Raw genomic sequence first — 21,214 nt, 5'->3', positions numbered from 1 at the left:
CTGAGTCTAGTTCGCCATGTTGCACCAACATATGTGACTGTGAATCACATTGTAAAATTGGCGCGTTTTTAAATGACTCTTTTCGTATAATAAAGACCGTACAAAATTAAATAAGAACTCTTTAATAAGAAAATTAAAAAAAAGACGCATTGCGGGAAATTGAGATCAATAAATTCGATTCGTTTTAACATAGCTTTTTTAAGATTAAAAAAAATAGATTTGTAAATTATTACGGTATTAGATTGCACTAATGTAGTTTTATAACAATGTTTATTTAATTTTTATTTAATTTGTATTAACTTTATCGATATTCTTTCATTTATATAGTAAACTATATGTAATAAACTTATTAAATATACGTCATATAAAAAAATTCTATTAGCACCAATATATTTCTGTATTAAATATTATATTAAATCAAGACGTTATTCACTTATAGCTTTACAGTATTAGGTTTCTAACAGTTTTAGTAAATCCTTTCTAAAAATCATTATTTTAAAACTAAAATAAGCTACTTACAATATGTGTATACATAAATGTATTTATGTATATTGATTTATAAGAACAAAACCACATATAAAGCTATCGGTTTATATATTGTCCTTGGAATATACTGTAATTTGCTAATTTTTCGGTGCCAAACACTGATTGATTACACCTAGTAGCATGGAATTTTCTAATGCTGCAGCTACTCTTTCTTTATCTGCCAGTTGTTTGTTTACTGCTGCCTCAGAAATGTGAGTACCTGGTGAAATTTCCACGCTTACTTTGAATCTAGGTGGTAAAGCACGTAACAATTGTACACGAATAGATAATCCAATCAGAGTAGCCATACTGCAATGAGGAATTGTAGGTGTAAATTTGACATCCACAGTATTCTTTTTATCATTAACCTGCAATGTTAAATTTTAAGCAACTGCACAAGTGTAATAAAGTTATTAATATTAGTCAGAAAAATATTTTACCTCAATAAGGTTTTGTTCCACTACATTCAACTCTTCCAAAGTTAAAGGATGCTCTGGATCATTGATATTCCTAATTATATCTGCAAATTAATTTTTATACTATGTAGTTTCAGCATATATTTAATATATTTTTTAATTTAATCAGCTAATATCGGACAACATATTAGTAACGTTAACGTAATCATTCTTTAAATATTATGCAAAATATTAAACAAATAATAAATAACTAAAACAATTAATAATTCGTTGTGTAGACAGCTAGATTCTCAATGTTTGACGGCCAACAAAATATCTATTTCCCAGCACAAGTAATTAAAATATTTGATTTATACGCAAAGTAAGATAAATGTAAATAATTTTTTATATTTGATACTATATTTTAAGGTTATGTACCGAAGATCTCTCGCGAGTCAAATTCATCCGAGACATCTTCATCCTGCTCTTCGACTGTAATCTCTCGATCATCTAATTTTTTATAAAGTTTTGGATTAATGTTCTCCAGATTTTCGCTCATCATAGCGAATAAAATAAATAATAAATTTTCAACGTTCGACCACCTATCTCTCAACTGTTACATTATCGCGCGATGAACCACACGCACACAACGCACACTACCACAAGTTCCACATTAGCCGCATGAGCGTTGTGAGCTTCAAATTTTGCCAAATTAACTAAAAGTCTAAAGAAACCGACGCTAATTAATTCTTTCTCACTTGGTGTGAATCAAGAACAAAACTTGTTTTAGTATTAAGAAAAAAAAAAAATGAGAATAAACGTTATAGTTGTTAAGAAGGTTTTAAGATTGAGTATCAGGTCAATTTGCAATTAATATTCAGCATATAAATTTTTTTATAACGCGTTAAATTGTGTAGAGGTGAGAGAGAAAGAGAGAGGAGGGGAAGGGAGAGACGGACAGGTAGCCGGGGTGGAGGGGTAAGCGGTACGTGCCGCGCGCGAGCTCCCTCTCTCTCTCTCTCTCTATCCTTTTCAAACGGTCGAGCGAGACGGACGTACGCAGCAGCTGATCCGTACATATCGAGAATTACGCATAATCGGCGGGCCAGGAACATATAATCTGGCATGAACAATCTTCCTGGAGTAATTGTGCATACCAGCGACCACGTCTTTTTGATCAAAGTAAGTGGAAACCTTGTATATGCGTACATCAAATTCGAGTCTCTTTACCATAAACGAAGTGTCGACAAGTACAGTCAGGCTCGCGAGAAGAGGGATTCAGTCGACCAGTCCGCGATAGATTCGGGAGAGATTATTTGTTCGTGGTGTAGGTACGCGAGGCCAGAAAATCTCTGTATTTTTATGATTGTGTAATAACCGAAAGTAGAGGTCGGTCGCGCACGCGGCGTAAACATCTCGCGCGGTGAAAAAAACGTAGATACGTGCCGGCCGGTCGGCTGCCGTGCGTAATATACTTTTAGCGTAAGTAAAAATATTATCTGATGCGAACTGACCTTCGCGATCGACAACGTGTACGCGTAGGGTGTCTGTGAAGCGAATACTTCGCACAGAACAGTCACAATTACGCAGCACGCTTAATTTTCGCCATTTTTGCTAACCTAATATAACTTTGTTTCAGATCCAGAATCCAGAGGAAGACTTTCGTCGAGAGAGCACCAGCCTGACATCCCAGTTGGAAACAAATGAAAGGAATAAAGTGTCGCACGCCGAAACTGTACAAATATACGAACCGCAGCCGGTTCGTCGGTCGCTTTCGGAAGTTTCGCAATGTAATCGGGCGTTTTTCTTTGTATTATAAATTTTTCGGGAGTGCCATGGACTATCGCGCGTTTAATAAGAAAATTTAATTCTTGTAGCAAATAATTTATCGGTCGCGTTCGCGAGTGTCCAGTGCGCGGAAGGACGACTCGACACACAAACTGAGAGGAGGAGCAGGCTCGGGACGGGCATCCTGCATCGGCGGAGCAACTTTTAGGTAGGCATCAATTTTTTTAAATAAAATCTTTCTTAAAAAAAAACTTTTTTTTTTTTTTTTCCTAACAATTTTCTTAACTGATATACTTGTATTGTCTACATTAATGTTTTTCTCTTTATGTTACAGACACCGGCTGAATTCCACAACTCCGCTGATGCTCATGCAGACCGGTGAGTCGCATGATTTTTTTTTTTCTTTTTCGTAGTTCGTAATTAAGGTCTCATAAAAAAAACAACGCGCGCGTAGCGCGCCCATGGTTTCTTTTAATTTATATAAAATTGAGTTTATATTGTAATTATTTTGTAAGTTATATTTTATTAAAACAGCCTTAAAGATATATGACAAGCGAAAGATTAAGTTAACTATAATCTTTTTATCATTGTGACATAATTATGATAATGAAGTAATACCATTTATATTGTTTTTCACTTAAATTATATGTTAATGTAAAACCTGGCTCTAATACAGTAATATGTAGAAACACATTTAAAAAATTTATTCACTGTATGTACGTAGAAAACAAAAAAAGAAACGTTATTTGATTATTTGCTATTGCTTATATGCATGTAAAATAATTAACGTTGTTATTTCATTTAATTAGATGAAATAACAACATTAATTATTGCAAGGGCTAGTTGGCTGTCTTATTGTTCCTGATTGTAACATAATGGATTGTACAGAAAGTGTAGATGAAATGGTAGTTGCCGTTGCAACATTTGTGTGATGATGATACAATGCTGAAGCATAATACTGTTGATGCGACAAATGCGGATGGTGATGTAGATAGCCGCTCGATATTGCATGTTCATTGTCATTTTCATTATTATTATTATTAGTATTATCATTAATATTATTGTTGTTATTATTATTAGTATTATTATTATTAGCGTTAGAGTTATTGTTATTAACAGAATTATCCTCGTGACGATTGTGATGATGATTATTGTTGATCGTGGAACATAATGATGATGTTGATGATGAGGATGACGAAGAATTTTGTACATTATTACAACTGTTAGCTAAAATGTCATGTACAGTATGAGAACTTGGCCACTGCAAGGCATTGTTTGTTGCTGTTTGATGTCCGCCACTAGTATATATCGCTGAAGATGACGATGATGACAATTTATTTGTAGAGGGTAGTCCAACTAAAAATTTAATAACGGGGAATAATTAAAATAAATTATTTTATATTCAAATTTTTTGAATTAACGCAAAAGACAAATGCATTTAGATTGAATTAATTTCTATCAGTAAATTTAAAAACGCTAAAGATAAATATAAAAAGTTCTTATTGAGATCTATTATATTTTAATTATTCTAACTACAAAATACTAACCTTGGTGATGATGCGTGACAGAAGGTGATGCCGTTGGGTGATAAGGTGTCGGTGGGTATGGCACTGGACAAAAGGCTGCGCCGGCTGCTGCGGCAGCTGCATAGAGAGGATGATGATGATGGTGATGGTGATGGTGATGGTGATGGTGACCTGAATTATGTGGATGATGATGATGCATAGTTGATGTAGCGCCAACTTTATTTCTTAATATTCTCGATATACTGGACACTGATGGGACATTATATTTGTCGCAAACACCGTCCGATAACAATCGGTCTCTAATTTCCCAGGCAAAGATACCTGGATCTTTTAATTTTAATTGCTTAATATATTGCACGACTTTTGGCGTAGTTACACGTGGTTTGCTGCCACCAATTGCTCCCGGTAGAATGCTACCCGTTTCGTGATAGCGTGCTAATATCTTACTAACACATCCGTGACTAACACGTAATTGTCGCGAGATATCGCATGGTCTAATACCCAATTGGGCAAGCTCAACTATTCTCAGTCTGACAGCATTGGGAAGGGGTCTTCCATTCACAAATACACCGCCTAATTGATTTACTTCTCCGTATTGCTGTTGATGTTGCTGTTGTTGACGTGATTGTTGCGTTTGTGCCCCAATTTCGGTGCTGCTATTTTCTGCAAAATAATAAATGCCACATTACACAAATTATTAACACGTACGAACAATAATTAAAATATAGTAATTAAAAGATTATTTAATTTTGATTTAACAAGTTATCCAACTTTAAATATACAGTACATTTTGTACAAGGCCTGTATATGCGATATGAGAAAAGTATAGCAATGATAAGCTCGAAGGGTGCTGTTATTTTGTATTACGATATATGTATGTATGTATATTATAATTGTTGTGACGTTGCTTAATCAAGCAAAGGATAAGCCAAGTCAAATGGAACGTATAATTCGTGAAAAAAATATTATAATTCTTATAATTATAATTTATGATATTAAATAAGTATAGTCGATTTTGGTTATTCGTGATCGTATTTGTTGAACGCTTTTCTTCAGGAAATAATTTTACATTATTTTATAAGACATCGAATAATATTAAACTTACGTGAAATACACATATAGGTAGTATCCGTAGTGCTTTTATGAAGTTCTAAGTAAGTACGCACATGTGATACACATGAACACATATATACATTTATATACGTACCAAGTCTATATATGTAATATTATTAGGCTTTTTCTCACAAGCAGTGATAAATGACCGAGATCAAAGGTTCCGACGCATGTAGTCATTTTACACGCATGTAACACACGTCTAACGAAAAAGAGACGGCGGCCGTACGCAGTCTGTGTATTGGTGAAAGTGTACGAAAGTACATATACGTGTATTTGTGTAAAGCAGTTAGCTTTCAACTAACTAGTATGAGGGTGAAGACATTTCAGCTCCTTCCTCAAGCAGAGAAAGAAAATCTGGTTCTAATTCTATAATTCTATATACGGATCGCAATACCGATTATTTTAAATACTTTTTTAACGGATTTTATTTTGTGCGTATAATTAACCTTATATCATTTTTAGATGAATTACATTGAATAATATTATAAAAATACTTTTATCATAGTATAAACTATAACGATTATGTTAAATGCATCAGAAAAGTATTCAACTTTTTAAGAAAATAGTATTTAAATATATGTGTAGCAAAAAGATTTACCATTTTAAAAGTATTTAATTTTTAATAAAATGCGATATGCATTGTTTGGAGATTGTTAAATGAGCTAAGCCAGAAAATTAATCAGCATTACAGAAAAACGGCAATAATAAATGTAGCAATTTAAATTAATTCGATTTTCTTAAGACACTAGAGAATACAAAGCGCGCGCTTTGCAAGTTTGTTCGCAGAAACCTCCCATTATAAATACAGATAAAAGATGAATTATGACTTACATAAGAAACTTGCCATAATTTTGAGCAGTATTTATAACTGCCATTTAAAACTTAAACAATACATTACGTTCATTAAATCAACATAATTATATCTTGCTTCTTTAGAAAAACTTGGTACTCACATAACGAGATCGATGTGTGTATTACGTATAATAAGATTATAACATAAGATATAATCATATTGACTGACAACTTGAATAAGTGTTAACGATATGAATGCCATAGGTCGCATTTGGTCGCAATATCCTCACTCGTACAGCACGTACAAAAAAAAAAAAAACTTTATGATACATGTGTATCAAGTTTTCTACTAAACATACTAAAAAATTAATCGGTTTAGCTGTTTTTAATTTAGTTTATTTCAATGTAAGTTAATAAGTATACCTAAAAATGCTTGAATATTTAAATAGACTTCTTCAGCTCTCAAATTAGTGATTGTCGATTCACAACTAAATTATGTGATAAGAAAGTTTTTGAAATAAAATTAAATTTTCTTTAACTGCCTCGTAAATAATAAAAGTACGTCGATAGAAGCCATTGATAATAACACCATTTCACTAAGAAACGTTTCATGTTCATTTATGTATAAAAAAGTTAAGTTTAATAACTCTTTTTTTTCTTTAATATATAAAAATCGATCTGTGTTCCACAAGATATTTTTTTAAATTGTATATTTTATACAATTTATATGTATATTTGCGAAATCATTCTGTCATGCTTTGCTCAGAGGCTAAAAAAATGAAAAAGAAAATTTTAATTTAATTTACTTACATAAAATTAAAATGTCAAATAATGATAGCGAATTAATGAAGGAGTTTTGAATTAAAAAATCTCATAAATGCATTGCACGTGAGCGTGATATTTATGCGTAAAACAAGTGCGAATTTAAGAAACCATATAGAAATAAAGTTAAGAAACAAACATCACAACGTGACACGAAGTGGGCGTGTTCGAGCGCATGATGAATGCCAGTATCACTCTCGAAACACATGTTTCTCTTACGTAGGTACCACAGAACACGACCAATGTTTGTCTACCATTCAACCCGCTAATTATCGGCACCGTCGTTGCTGCCTTTGTCGGCTCCAACTTTATAGAAATGTGAATCTTTGATTTAATTTCGAGGGCTCAGGCACATATGTCGTATATTAGATCTCTTACTAAGAATACAAGAAAAATATTTAAATTATACTCGTCGTATTACACGTTACACATATACATATATACAAGAATATAAAATTGCACTAATGATAAAAGTTAATAGAAGCAAGTTAATTGTTTGTTAAAAGCTTGTAGGTTTATAAGCAGTACTACAATTAATGTGTTAGCTCTGATTATAAAACCATTTAAAAATCGATTATTGTATGTGGAAACTACTTTGATGAAATCGTAATGCTATTAAAAATGAATGTATATAAGCATGAATTGAAATGAAGAGTTAATCAAGAAGTTCGGTGAATCAATCACAGTCGGTCGTGATTATTATGAACACACTTTATTATTTCTCTTTCTTTTTGTTTTTTCTTGGATTGCTTTTGATCGGTAATAGGTCACACAACTCTTGTTCTTCTTTCCCTTTCTCTTACACCTTTCTTTCTTTCTTTCTTATTCACTTCTTCTTTTCTTTAGTTTATTTTTTTTCTTCTTTTTTTTATTTTTTATTGCGTTGGTAAAGATATATATGTCTCGATCGAACGTGTAATATAAGAATAATAATAATAATCAAATCGTATAAAAAGCATAAAGAAAATTGCCTTGTGATTTTATTAGCAGTACAAACCGCACATATGAAAATACGTTATTAAATCATAAAACTAATTTTACATAATTTTATTCTTTTGTTTAATGTTACAAATTTAATAATTGACGATCAAAGCAAAATAATCATGCACGTTGTGCTATACAAATATGTCATTCACAAGAAATTAAATTTACATAATTTAAATTTGATAATCTTTTTTAGCAAAAATAAATTTTCTTTTCATTTCCAATTGCTATGCATTATTACATCTTGAATCTTGCTTAATACCGAAAAACAAACGATATTCGTGAAATGTTATCTTGGATTCTAGACAAAGCAATTTAAATTCAAATGTGTTCTAAAACGTGTTCAATCACCGTACCTCTTCCCTTATATTAAATTGTATGTTTACGCGCGCGAGTGTTTCAATTATACAGAAAAGATTTCTTTACTTAGCACAATTTTTTTCAAAGGCAGGTTAAACTTATGAAGACGAGTAAAAAAAAATCTCATGCCGTTTTGCATTATTTGCATTAATATGCAAAGTATGGATTTAAAAAATGTATATGTACAATAGAGTGAATAAGAGCGTGCCGATAGAAGCGATCGATACGTTACAAGTATACATAAATACGGTTCTTTTAATCAAGGATTGGGCGATCGATCGATCGCAGAAGAGTAACCGCTGGCCATTTTGCCGCTATTGAAATGGCGATGCGACTTTTCGTTCATTTTCATTACTTAGGAACTGATCTACCTCCCCACTAGTTGATTGAATGGGCTTGTGTTACACTTCTAGCGTATCAATCGCTTTTATCGGTGCGTTCTCATTCCCCCTGTTATATGTATAAATTGCAAAAATTTATATCTCGATTATTAATATACAATTAATCCAAAATGGTACGGAACTTTTTTGTTCATCTCGTGTAAATATATATTTTTACGAGCGATTGAGTGAGAACCGTGCTATTATACCCTGTAATTTTTAATTATAATATTGTGTATGTAATATATTTATCTATATATAAAACAGGGAAAGCGTAAACATAGTCAAGAATAAATTTCAAGAATGAAATAATATTATTATGACGATGTGCATTCTTTGAAATTATTCTAATTTCGATGTAGCCATACTTCGTATCTTTATACATATTTTTTAATCATTATCTGTGTTTTTTTTTTTATAATTTTATTGTTAACTGATTTAATCGGCAATCAGCACATGTAAACACATGTGTGCAAATAATTCGGCAATGATTTTATTGACAAAGTGACCTTTTTATGAAAAGACAAAGTGCTCTGTAAACTATTTATATACATATAGAACAGAAGCTGAATGTTTCATTAGCGTTCAATTAGTACTGTTTGTTTCACTTAGATGACGAGTGCTTTTCTATGAATATTATTGAAATAGGATTGTAGTTCAGTTGACATAGGACTTCGCAAATAGTATTAGCTGTTGAATTTTTTTTCTATTAAGAAACAAGTTCCTGCGTTGAAAAAAATAAAAAAAGATGTATAAAATAATGAAATATTTATAAAGATGCATTTGGATCACAAACGATATATAAAAAATTGTAAAGATATTTATTTAAAAATTTTACTTTATTTTAGTAAATGTACAATTTCATCATTTAACATTTTTCTATCAATTTAGCTCCGAGACAGAAATACAAATTGCATTTTACAAAGAAAATGTTATTAAATTATAAATTATACTGAATTATATTTAAAAAATATAAATGTAAGAAAGGTATATACATATGTAAAGATATAAAGACATAAATCTAAATATGATAATTCAGATATAATTTTTTTTAATAATTTTGTAAACAGAGCAAGTAAAAACATGCCAATAGAAGCGATTAATACTCCCGAAATATAACGCATTCTACTCAATCAAACATTGCCCGACAATTGGTTATAAAATGCAAAAAGAGCAGCGACGCACAGCGAAAATGAGAATAACGAGAATCGGAAATCAAAATCAATTCCAAAATTTTTTAATCAAGTCCTTTAAATGTTGCATTAAGATTAAAAATTTTATTCACAAACGCACATATGCATATGTATACATATAAAGATTTATCCAGCTAGACATATCCGTAACTAAATAATATTATTTAGTAGTTTTTTAGCATCTTCAATCACATGTATGTATGAACGTTTTGAAGTGTACTGTTATAAAATGCATGCACATATGCAAAATGTTTGCTAATTTCAGTTGCTTTTCTTTTATTCTTTTCTTTTAACGTTTCAACAGTTTTAGATTAATGTATAAACCTATGCATGCATATGTAAAAAAGTAAAAAATTATAATTTACATTCTAAAGTCATACATAGTCGATCATCAGCATAAAATTGCATTTTTTAACATAGTAAAAAACCAATGTTCAGTATACGCGTTCTTTTGTATAAAGAAATAAATATAACAAATTTGTAATAAGCTAGAAACCAAACCGACATAGAAAGACTCGACGCGCCCGAATGCAGTAAAATAATTTTAATCAACTATTTAAATAATTTAATTCACTTAAATATGCGGTGTTTTAGGGTTTTTCTACACTATTCGCGGGATAGCATAACAATTTAGATGAACCGAAAAAAGTTTCATACGTTTTGCAATATTTGCAATAATAATTCAATTACGGCAAAGCAAATGAAAATACGTTGATAGAAGCAGTTGAGTAGTACAGCCCACTGCATCAACCATTGGCCGACGCTTGGTGACAAGGAGAGCAGCGGCACGGAAAGGAAGCATCGAAAATTAGACAAGCTAAGAGCTGCGTCGCCATTCTAGACAAGCGGCGCGCCGCTTCCTTTTTTGTCGCAGAATATCGGTACATGCATAATACAGTGGATTGTACCATAGTTCGAACAGCTCAAGTGCTTGTATTGACACGCTCTTATTCGTTCTATTCAAAAAATTTATATCTGAATTACTATCGCGAATATTGCAAAACGGTACAAGATTTTTTTTTTCTTTATCACAATTAATATATTATACATATGCTCATTTCACGAACGGTATCAGGAAAACCATGGAATACCATGTATGTATGTGCAAACGAAGTTGCTATAGCGAGAGCTGAAGCTAGTGAACGTAAAATCTAGACGAAAAGTTATGTTTTATTTCGTAAAACGCGTAATAATTTTTGAATAATGAATTAAAATTATTAAGGAGATAAATACTTCAAAAGCGATTGGATGAAAGCGACAGGTGATGACGAGCATCAGTGCTCTTTTTTAGATTAATGTTTGTTCTCGCCGACGGACCCAAGCGCAGAAATTATCGCTAATAAAAACGTTACAGATGCACACAATGTAAAACGGACACCACCAAACAAATTGCTTAGTTAGGTAGAGTTAAAATTAATTTGTAATCTAATTTATAGTGTAAGTTTACTATTGTGCATATCTGAGTTTTACTCCATGCATGTATGCCATCCTTAGACTGATATTTATACTCTGTTCTGATATTTAAAATCGTCGTAAATACAATTTTATTTGATTTTAGATCGATAACAGCGTCGTAATATCGACTTAAAATATTATTTAACACGTTAGCTGTCAATGCCTCACCGGTGAACATGACATTATTATGTCTCACCACTTAAGTAATAATTTATAATAAATTTAATTAAAAAAATTTTTTAGTTATTGTATATATTACCAAAATTCTAATTTATAAAATTAAACCTTATGGGCATACAATTATATGTCTATTTGTGATAACTTTGGAATGTTCGCATGTTTTATCTCTTTTACGTTTTAAATATATCACATTACATATCAGGGTCTTGAACTGTACTAACAAGCAACAGTTACGAATGTATTGTGTCATCGACTTTGAATATTGTTGTAACATTACCTACAAAGAAACTGAAATAATTACAGCAGTATGTTAGACCGCATTTAATTTTATATCTCTATTATTATTTCTAAATTAAGTGCACTTACATTATTTATAATTAAAGTCATTGCTTATTTTCTTATTTAAATTATATGTAATATTTGATTTATTATTCTAATTGTCGTGTTATTATATTATTAATTATTATAATACTTTGATTAAAAGACTAGTTCAAATAGTACAGAAAAAATTTCTTTTAATTATAGCTTGCATTCTACTGTTTTATACATATATGAATACGTATTAATTAAAATGTATATACTTTATATTAGATTTTTTTTTGTTTAAAAGAGCTCTTAAAAGAAATTTAGCACGTGTAAACGGAATTTTTTTTTCTTATATTTATATTATCGATAATTTTCTCAAAGTTACAATAAATGGATATATTCATAGTTTTCATTATGATTTTTTTTCGTCTCATTTCGTCTTGTATTAAATTCTTTTATGGAAATCAGCATTTGATTTAAAAAGAGAGACAAACTTTTTCAGCGATAAGATCGAAGCGCATCCGGGACGTAGTAAGAAGGTCAAAGGTTTCTCAAGAAATGAATACAGCATATTTTCTATAATCTATATAAATGGTCAATTATAATTATATCAATATATGCTATAACATTTTAAATAACTATCGTACAAAATAATATAATGCATTCATTTCTTAAAGTAAGAGTAATTTAGTATTTTCAAATCGATTAATCACTATACATATACACAGAATAATCGTAGATTTAAAACGTCCAAGCCGAAATAACATTGGCTTACAGCTTTCGAGCCGACAAGCTTACATGCCTGTTTCTCAAATAAGAAAAGTAGATGACAAGAAGAATTTATATCTGCGAAACCGTTGTCAAACATTAATCGAGCATTACACATTCTAAATCTTGTGTGTAGAATTAAGACTTTTACATAAAACGTACACTTTTTGCGAGTAACAATGTTAACTATTTTAAAAATAATTTATTTGCAGCCGTATCAAAATTTCTTTAAAAGCTTTTAACAAATTACTGCTTTTTTATTTATTCGATGCTTAAAAGACAATAAAATATAATTCTACAATATAAATAATTTTCTCTATTTTGTGGTCAGTATAACATATTTTTTTTTTACTTTTTATTTTTAATAATTCTGCACTACATGATTTAATTTGTAATAATAGATATATCCGACGCACATGTATGCGCGCAAAGACAATTTTGCTTTAAGTGCTTACTCTAATCGTAAGCCGTATCGTTTCTCATTTGATTTCGCGATATGACTCTATTTCTAATGCTGTTTATATATTTACACGGCTGCTAGTTGCATTATTTGCTAGTTGCATTATATCAATTGTAATAATAATGTACTTACAGATAAGATTACATAGTCTAAATTATGACGTAGTATTTACTTTACTATATCTCACCTACATTACATAATGATACAATTTAAAAAGCACTAGGATTAAACTTAATAGAACCAAACATATGTGTAAGATTAAAAAGAGTCAAACCTGGTACGTATAAAATAAGAAAAAAATAAATTATATAGTTCTATTTTTTGATTGCGTATATGTATATAAGTTATACACGTTCATATGTATGCGTTATGTGTATACACATGTGCCATTGATATAAAATTATCTTTATAAAAGAGGAAAAAAGAAGCGCCAAGTGTACGCGCCCCTTCTTACAAAAGATTTCATGCAAGAAACTAACGCCAATTTGTAATTGTCAGTAAAACAGAAGCCAAACTGATATACAAAAACTTGGCGTGGCTGGATCGCGTTAAAACACATATGCAACATACATCGTTTTTATATTATTTATTATAATGCGCGGCTTATTCACTTGCATTAATTATGAAGAAATATTTATTAACATATACATGTAAGTTAATAGATATTATTTAATAGTCAAACTATTAGTCTTTATTAATCAATTTAATATTGTTGAAATATTTCTCACCTATTATGATCGGATTCATTGGAAAGACGTGTAATCCAGCAGCCGTCGCTTATACACAAGGCGAAAACTCCAGAGTTGCAGTATTCCGTCTGCAGTTTTTAAAATACACTCAAAAAGAACAGACTAGTTTCATTAGTAATTCTATCGTTGTTATACTTTTGTGAATGCAATTCTAATATTATGTGTATACATATAAGCCGTGTAATGCACAAAAACAATATACGAAGGATGAATTGTTTATTATGCGTACGTTAATTGTAAATTCATATTTCAAACAACGAATTTACAAGTTTGTCTTATAATTGCAATAGCTGTTTTTAATAATTTCATACAAGTTAATGAAGAAAAATATATTTATGTCAAATATAATTACTTTGACGTTTTAATATAAATTAACACAATAATACTATTATAAATTTAATATTTTTAGTATTTATATATCTTTGGACTTGTGAATATTTTATAAGTTGTAGGTATACTTTTGATACTGATATCACGTTTGCAATAAATTCAAAGGAAGCTATGATATTAATTATAATTGTAATAATAAGTAGCACTGCAGTGGTAATAACAGTGGTGGTAAATAGTTATTTAGTTATACTAATATGATGCTTATACTGCGAATGCTGAGCTAACGAGAATAATCGTCAAGTTTTGTTTGTGGACGTTATCAAATCCGTAATGTCAGATACAAAAATGTAATAATAGTGTGTAGTATGTGGCGAAAGACGTCACAAAAGACGCGAGCATAAAAAACCAAATTTACGCACTATTATACCGCACCGGTTCGCTTATGTATACCACGAATCGTAGCATTGGCAGCTGAATAGACGAAAAAAGAAGCAGAGACACGGTCAACGGCGCGCGACTTGCCCTTCGCTGCCTCACTGACTGGAGCGACAGATTTACCAGAGCAGAAATAAGAAAATCCCTCTACGCCTCTTAGAGTACACACAGTCTCAGTTTCAATCTCGGTGTCTTAGTATATTAACGTTCTACATATACATACGCACACACATGCTCGTAATAAAGTGGCCTATATGTGCATTTAAATAAATCAGCTAAATTTGAAGAACATTCGTGAATAAATCAGGCGCTACGTTTTGTTTTTTTTTTTATAATATATCTGCATGTGTGTAGAGTAAAAAAAAAAAGCTTTGGAAAAAAAAGGGCGACATAAAAAATGAGTGAAACGTAACTTGAATAAATCGCAAGTGGTTGAGTAACTGATTGGTTATGGATGATCATACAAAACGCATTCAATTCTAACGTTCTTGTGTGCTTAGCGCACATTTACTTACATATACGCGCATAAATGTTCGTGCGCACGCTCGACTAAGCACAACCGAACAATACAGAGAAGCCGACGGATTGGGGGAAGAGGCTGGCCACGTTTAAGAGGCGGAGTTATATTCACATGGGCTATTGGCTCGATAGCGAGTCACATATGTGTGGTTTACGCCTCTTCACTAGGCTTACCTGATTTCTATCCACGATTTGTTTGGTGTTAGGTATGCGACTCATCAAACTGATGCGTAATAGTAAGCGCGAGTATGTGAACTGTTAGTGCATCGTCTGTAGCAATAAATAAGTTTTAAAGCATAAATTATCACATATTAATATTTTTCAATTCTTTATTTAGTTTAGTTAATTTTTAATTACGGTTTTGACAAATACATACATACATATAACGCAATCATAAACTAGTTACTTCTAATTAGTTTATACATCCACAGAAAAATTAAATTTATAAGTAAAATTGCAAATTTAGTTATCCATATATGAGGACATTGTTTAGGAAGAGTTTTAATTAATGTATTATAGTATATTACATAATAATAGTATATTGCTAAATATAATATAATATGCATGTATACTCGTTTTATTGGATATTGTTTTTTTATTTTAAGGGAGAAATAACATTATTTTATTATGTTTTAACTATATTCTTGTAGAATATTTTGTAGAGTTATTACTTTTTGTAAACATAAAGTTTTCTGTACTTTAAATAAGTTTCCTTATTTTATATTACTATATTGAAATTTATCAAAGGAACTTTGAATAAGATTTTCAAATGAACTAAAGATGATGCTTCGTAATTTCCAAGCACGTATTATTTTATTTTTATCTATTAGTTTTAAAAAAAGCAAGTAAATTAACTTAATAATTTCTTTTTATTTAACCATATTTTGCTTAATTTTATTTTTATTATACCGTACTTTACTTAATTTTGTTTAATATTTTATTTTATTTTAGATTACTTAACTTATCGTTCACAGTTATACATATTACTAAAATCTCCGATTGTCTGACCATATACAATGGTGCGTTAACTCGTACCACTAATTTTTTATTTCTTTTTTATTTTACTTTTATTTAAAATAATTTTTTTTTGTTAAGAAAAAAAAAAAAATTTTTTAAGTAGCCTTCGAGAACTTGCTCATTTGACTAGCTCGTACTAATCATCAGTTGAAAGCAACGGTGGAGGGCTCGTAGCGGATTTTCTAGAAACTAACAAAATTTAGTCTGAGAAAATATTAAGAACGTAACAATATATGAATATTTAGTAAGTTGGGACGAGATATAATTATGTGAGCAACATGCCAGAAGACGTCACGATTGCAAGAAACCGTCGTGTCCGGCGATTTACGCGTTTCGTAATCGGACATGTCGAAAACGCACTGTATTGTATATTTTAGGTTAAGTTCTATCATTTGCGTTTCTTACGTTTTGATAGACGCGAGTAAAAAAATTGTCAAAGTCACACCGAAACAATTTTTTAATAGCACCGCGAGGCCTGATTTGTCATATGTTATATGATCGAGTGTCTTTGCAATAGCGATCAGAAGCATGTTTTTTACTAAACAAACATAGCAATAAAAAATACGATGTCACCGTTCCGGAGGAAAAAATCGGGGAAGTCTTTCCCCGTCAAAGTTTGCACCTTGGACGCAGAACTTGAATTTAATTTAGAGGTTAGTGGATAAATATAACAATTTTGTCGAATTCTTATTATGCCTTGATGATGCATTTAACTATTTAACAAATTGTGGTACAGTGGAGATCAACAGGCAGGGACTTGTTTGATCTAGTATGCCGTACAATAGGATTAAGAGAGACATGGTACTTTGGACTTCAATATGAAGATGCCAAGGGGTTTATTTCATGGTTAAAACTAGATAAAAAAGGTGAATGTATAATTTAGCACCTAGCTTTGTTCAGCAGAAAGAACTGCTTTGAAAGTATTGTAAAAATCATAATTACTATAATGATAAATGTATACTGTTTGCCATAATAACATTAAATTGATTGTAGTTCAAGATCAAGGTATTTCACAGCAGTCAACAACATCATTCATGTTCTTAGCAAAATTTTATCCTGAGGATATAGCTGAAGAGCTTGTACAAGAAGTCACTCAACATTTATTCTTCTTGCAAGTCAAACAAGCTATATTATCCATGGATATTTATTGTCCACCTGAGGCATCTGTATTACTTGCCTCTTATGATGTCCAAGCAAAGGTATCTTTATATTAATCTAAAATATTTATACTTTATAATTTAAGTAAAATTAAAACAAATCATGGATTAAAGCAAACATAGACTTTTGTAATTTTTGCATACATATGTGGATATTGATCTAAATATAATGTCACACAAATTTATTTACAAGATCAATAATTATATTTTACATACACATATACACAAATATACATGTAACATAAATATCAATTTTTATTTTACTCATCAGTATGGTGATTATGATATTGCTGTACATCGCCCTGGAATGCTTGCCAGTGAAGACTTGCTTCCACAAAGAGTCATAGGTCAATATCAAATGACACCAGAAATGTGGGAGGATAGAATAAAAATTTGGTATGCCGATCACCGTGGTATGTCTCGAGATGAAGCAGAAATGGAATACCTTAAAATAGCCCAGGATCTTGATATGTACGGCGTAAATTATTTTCCTATTAGTGTAGGTATATGATTTTGTCTACATTGATTGCTTTCCTTTAATTAAAGAAACACATCGACACACGTTAACACATTTGAGCACAATTTGCTACAGTTAAATATAACGTTATATACATATAAATATTTTGAATTATTGAAATATGTATAATTAAAATAGAGTTTTATTGTCATTTTAATTGCTGTTCCAAATATAAAAAAATAATGGTATAATATTCTAAGCAAAGTTTACAATAATTTGAAAAAAATGTTAAATTCGATACATGTAAAGTAAAAAAAGAGTAAAGAAAATGAAAAAATATATATATACATATATGTGAACTCAAAATTCTATCCAACTAATCTTGTATATTAAAATATAAATAAATGTGTATTACTTGTATTACCATTTCAAAAGTGATGTCAATAAAAATGTTAATAATTTTTTTGTTATATATTATAGAATAAAAAAGAAACAGATCTTTGGCTTGGGGTAACAGCATTAGGATTGAATATTTATGAAAAGGAGAATAAATTGACACCAAAAACTACGTTTACATGGTCGGAAATTCGTCACATTAGTTTCGATGACAAGAAGTTCATAATTAAGCCTGTGGAGAAATCATCACCAAACTTCATGTTCTTCTCGCAGAAAACTCGCATGAATAAACTGGTAAAGAAACAGTTAGATGTTGGCAGCTGGGTGAGGGGCTTGATTGCTTTAAAGTTGAACGAACATAATAGTGACACAGCTGCTCACGTATTATTTGTTAAGATCCTAGACTTGTGTATTGGCAATCACGATCTATTTATGAGGAGGCGCAAACCAGACTCTATGGAAGTTCAACAAATGAAAGCACAAGCCAAGGAAGAAAAATCCAGGCAAGTAAAACAACTTTTTTTTTTTAACGTTCTGCTTGTATTAAAGTAATAAATTAATATCAATGAGTTTGTTAGCCAAATTTAATTTTGTACTTAACAAAACTTTTTATTGAATATATGTTATTAATTTATTGTTATTTGATGCTTTATAAACAATTAATTGTATTACATACAAATAGAACTTAATTGTAATTAGAACATTTCAATCACTTTTATTCTTACGATTGTAATTACAAGTATACTGGATGTCTCAAATTAAAGAACTTGACGCAATTATTTGATATGCCATGTGTATGCCGGAATCCGCGTGATATCATGTTTATTTTACGGCTGTTAATTGACTTTTTGGGGAAAGAAGGGGGAGAGAAAGGATTACTTTCGGAAGATATTTTTATTCGTAACAGTAGTTGTGATTGTGGTTATGATTGCGGATAGTATCTTTTTAATCCTAATTTCTGTTTTTATTTCTAAATAGCACTTTTTTATGTTATTTCTCGCCTCTGATATTTTGCTTTTAATACGATCGTGGTGAGTACTTTGAACTCTCGGAGTACATTTTTCATATCATCTCGTTATAATAAAATTAAATAGTTTTAAGATTTATATTATAATATCTTTCTTTAGTTTTTTTTTTTTTTTAAGTTTCTTTTGATTATCTGTTTTTGAATTACAGATTCTATAAAAAAATATTTATTTTACATTTTCTCTAAAATAATACAAATATATTAATAATGTTTATAAAAAAATGTTAAAGATAGTTATAAAATAACTTCAAAATTTGTAATATTCGCTATTTTCTAAAATGTTTTTATATTTTTATTTTATTTTTAATTTTAAAAAAATATCCGAGTTTTAATTTGAGCTTTGTTTTATTGTAAAAATTTTATTTCAATTTCTTTAAAAATGTTTGTGACCTTACATCTAGGAGGCAAATAGAAAGAAATAAGTTAGCGCGAGAAAAAGAGTTGAGAGAAACGGCAGAGAGGGAAAAAGCTGCTATGGAACAACGACTTCTACAATATCAAGAAGAAATACGACTGGCGAATGAAGCTCTTGTAAGTTATGAACAAAATTATAATAAATACTATCAAAATAAAAATAAAAGTATATACTCCAATAACAATTTCTGCCGAAACAATTGTAGGCAACAAATTATATTTACCGAAAGATTATAGATATAAAACATAGATTTGTTATTGACAATATTGTAAGCAGAAGTCTAGTCTTTCAAGCTTAAAATCATGTATCATTTTTTTCTCTAATAAGTAGTTATACAGATATTGTGAGTTAAAATATGTATTTATAATTTATTTTATGTTTTACAGAGAAGATCTGAAGAAACAGCAGATCTTTTAGCTGAGAAGAGTCGCGTAGCAGAGGAAGAGGCGATGCTTTTAAGTCAAAAAGCATCAGAAGCTGAACAAGAAATTACGCGTATAAGGCTAAACAATATGAAAACTGAAGAAGAAAAAGTTCATTTAGAACGAAAAACTAGAGAGGCTGAATTATTAACGGAAAGATTGGTTCAAGAATCGGAACGGAGAGCTGCTGAAGCAGAAAAGTTAAAAGATGAACTTTTGCGTGCACGAATAGCCGAGAAAGAAGCTAAAGAAAAGTTGTTAGAATTTTTAAGTAGAAATGCCTACACTGCTACTATAACCGTAAGTATCTTTTACGTTACATATATCATTAAAAACTTACATGCAATAGTTTATGAATTGTTTGTTTAATTTGTCAACAGCCTGTGCCAAATCTATTTCCGTCGACGCAAGTGCTTCCATCGGATTTACAAGCAGATCTTCAGACTTTACAATTAGATGCAGAACCATTGCCATCTGATTTAACATCTTACGATCTTATTGGGGATGGAGATGTTGATCAACTGTCATTAGAAATTGAAAGAGAAAGAAGTGATTATTTAGAAAAGAGTAAACATTTACAAGAACAATTGCGAGAGTTACGTTCTGAAATTGAAGATTTAAAAGTTGGTGAAAAGCAGAGCGAATTGGATCAGTTGCATGAAGAACAAGTTCGACTCGGTGAGAATAAATACAGTACGTTGAAGAAAGTTAAATCCGGATCTACTAAAGCCAGAGTTGCCTTCTTTGAAGAATTGTAATTATTAATATTATAATAATATCAACTTTTTTATTACTCACGTCAGATCTTTCAGATCCTCAGCCTACAATACAATAAGAAATTAATACCATATTAAAACAAAATAACTAAATTTTATTATATATATATATATATATATATATATATATATATATATATATATATATATATATATATATACATGTATATATATTTAATAAAATTATAAAAATTATAAAAGTTTAACTTGTGTTGTGAAATTTTTGTAAAATCCTGCGTTTCAATGTCTTTATAGTTTTATAGCCGCTAATTACAAATTTGAAGTAAATAACTTTTAAAAACATATTCGCTGTGCATACAATTGACACGAGACACTATCGCGTTTTTTTAGACAATGAAATACAAGACTATTATTTTAATGTAATACTTTACATAAAATATTTTATTCAACCAAGATACTAAATGCCAAGTAAAAATGACAGTTTGCCTGAGATCGTCAAATAA

At 30.2% G+C, this 21,214-nt stretch overlaps 3 protein-coding genes and 1 long non-coding RNA gene across 6 annotated transcripts; 2 read left to right on the top strand and 2 right to left on the bottom strand.

Moving 5' to 3' along the window:
• Positions 1 to 392: 392 nt before the first annotated feature.
• Positions 393 to 1,746, bottom strand: Galla-2 (MIP18 family protein galla-2). The gene is made up of 3 exons (XM_070673390.1): positions 1,359 to 1,746; positions 966 to 1,045; positions 393 to 893 (listed from the first exon to the last, which is right to left on the bottom strand). Exons 1-3 carry the CDS (start codon positions 1,480 to 1,482, stop codon positions 624 to 626), a joined length of 474 nt encoding a protein of 157 aa, XP_070529491.1. The 5' UTR covers positions 1,483 to 1,746; the 3' UTR covers positions 393 to 623.
• Positions 1,747 to 1,852: 106 nt separating this feature from the next.
• LOC139112400 (uncharacterized) lies at positions 1,853 to 3,132 on the top strand. Its single transcript, XR_011547377.1, has 3 exons — positions 1,853 to 2,102; positions 2,560 to 2,916; positions 3,043 to 3,132. It is a non-coding gene; the product is annotated as an uncharacterized lncRNA (long non-coding RNA).
• A 277-nt stretch (positions 3,133 to 3,409) lies between these two features.
• LOC139112394 (paired box protein Pax-1) lies at positions 3,410 to 14,642 on the bottom strand. The gene is made up of 4 exons (XM_070673386.1): positions 14,549 to 14,642; positions 13,779 to 13,867; positions 4,256 to 4,897; positions 3,410 to 4,064 (listed from the first exon to the last, which is right to left on the bottom strand). The coding sequence occupies exons 2-4, from the start codon at positions 13,795 to 13,797 to the stop codon at positions 3,532 to 3,534; spliced, it is 1,194 nt and encodes a 397-aa protein (XP_070529487.1). The 5' UTR covers positions 13,798 to 13,867; positions 14,549 to 14,642; the 3' UTR covers positions 3,410 to 3,531.
• A 1,605-nt stretch (positions 14,643 to 16,247) lies between these two features.
• Mer (ezrin/radixin/moesin family protein merlin) lies at positions 16,248 to 20,956 on the top strand. 3 transcript variants are annotated; one of them, XM_070673382.1, is made up of 9 exons: positions 16,249 to 16,753; positions 16,837 to 16,966; positions 17,094 to 17,299; positions 17,529 to 17,756; positions 18,195 to 18,434; positions 18,507 to 18,613; positions 19,539 to 19,668; positions 19,939 to 20,274; positions 20,355 to 20,956. In XM_070673382.1, exons 1-9 carry the CDS (start codon positions 16,667 to 16,669, stop codon positions 20,730 to 20,732), a joined length of 1,842 nt encoding a protein of 613 aa, XP_070529483.1. In that variant the 5' UTR covers positions 16,249 to 16,666; the 3' UTR covers positions 20,733 to 20,956. The 3 variants fall into 3 exon arrangements, with proteins under 3 accessions (XP_070529482.1, XP_070529483.1, XP_070529484.1); XM_070673383.1 differs by having other exon boundaries at positions 16,251 to 16,753; positions 18,195 to 18,404; XM_070673381.1 differs by having other exon boundaries at positions 16,248 to 16,753; positions 18,195 to 18,613.
• The last annotated feature ends 258 nt before the right edge of the window (positions 20,957 to 21,214 follow it).

This window comes from Cardiocondyla obscurior, linkage group LG28 (assembly GCF_019399895.1).
Source record: "Cardiocondyla obscurior isolate alpha-2009 linkage group LG28, Cobs3.1, whole genome shotgun sequence".
NCBI classification, from domain to species: Eukaryota; Metazoa; Arthropoda; class Insecta; order Hymenoptera; family Formicidae; genus Cardiocondyla; species Cardiocondyla obscurior.
Note: the sequence above shows the minus strand (reverse complement) of the source record. Positions and strands in the feature narration are given on the sequence as shown.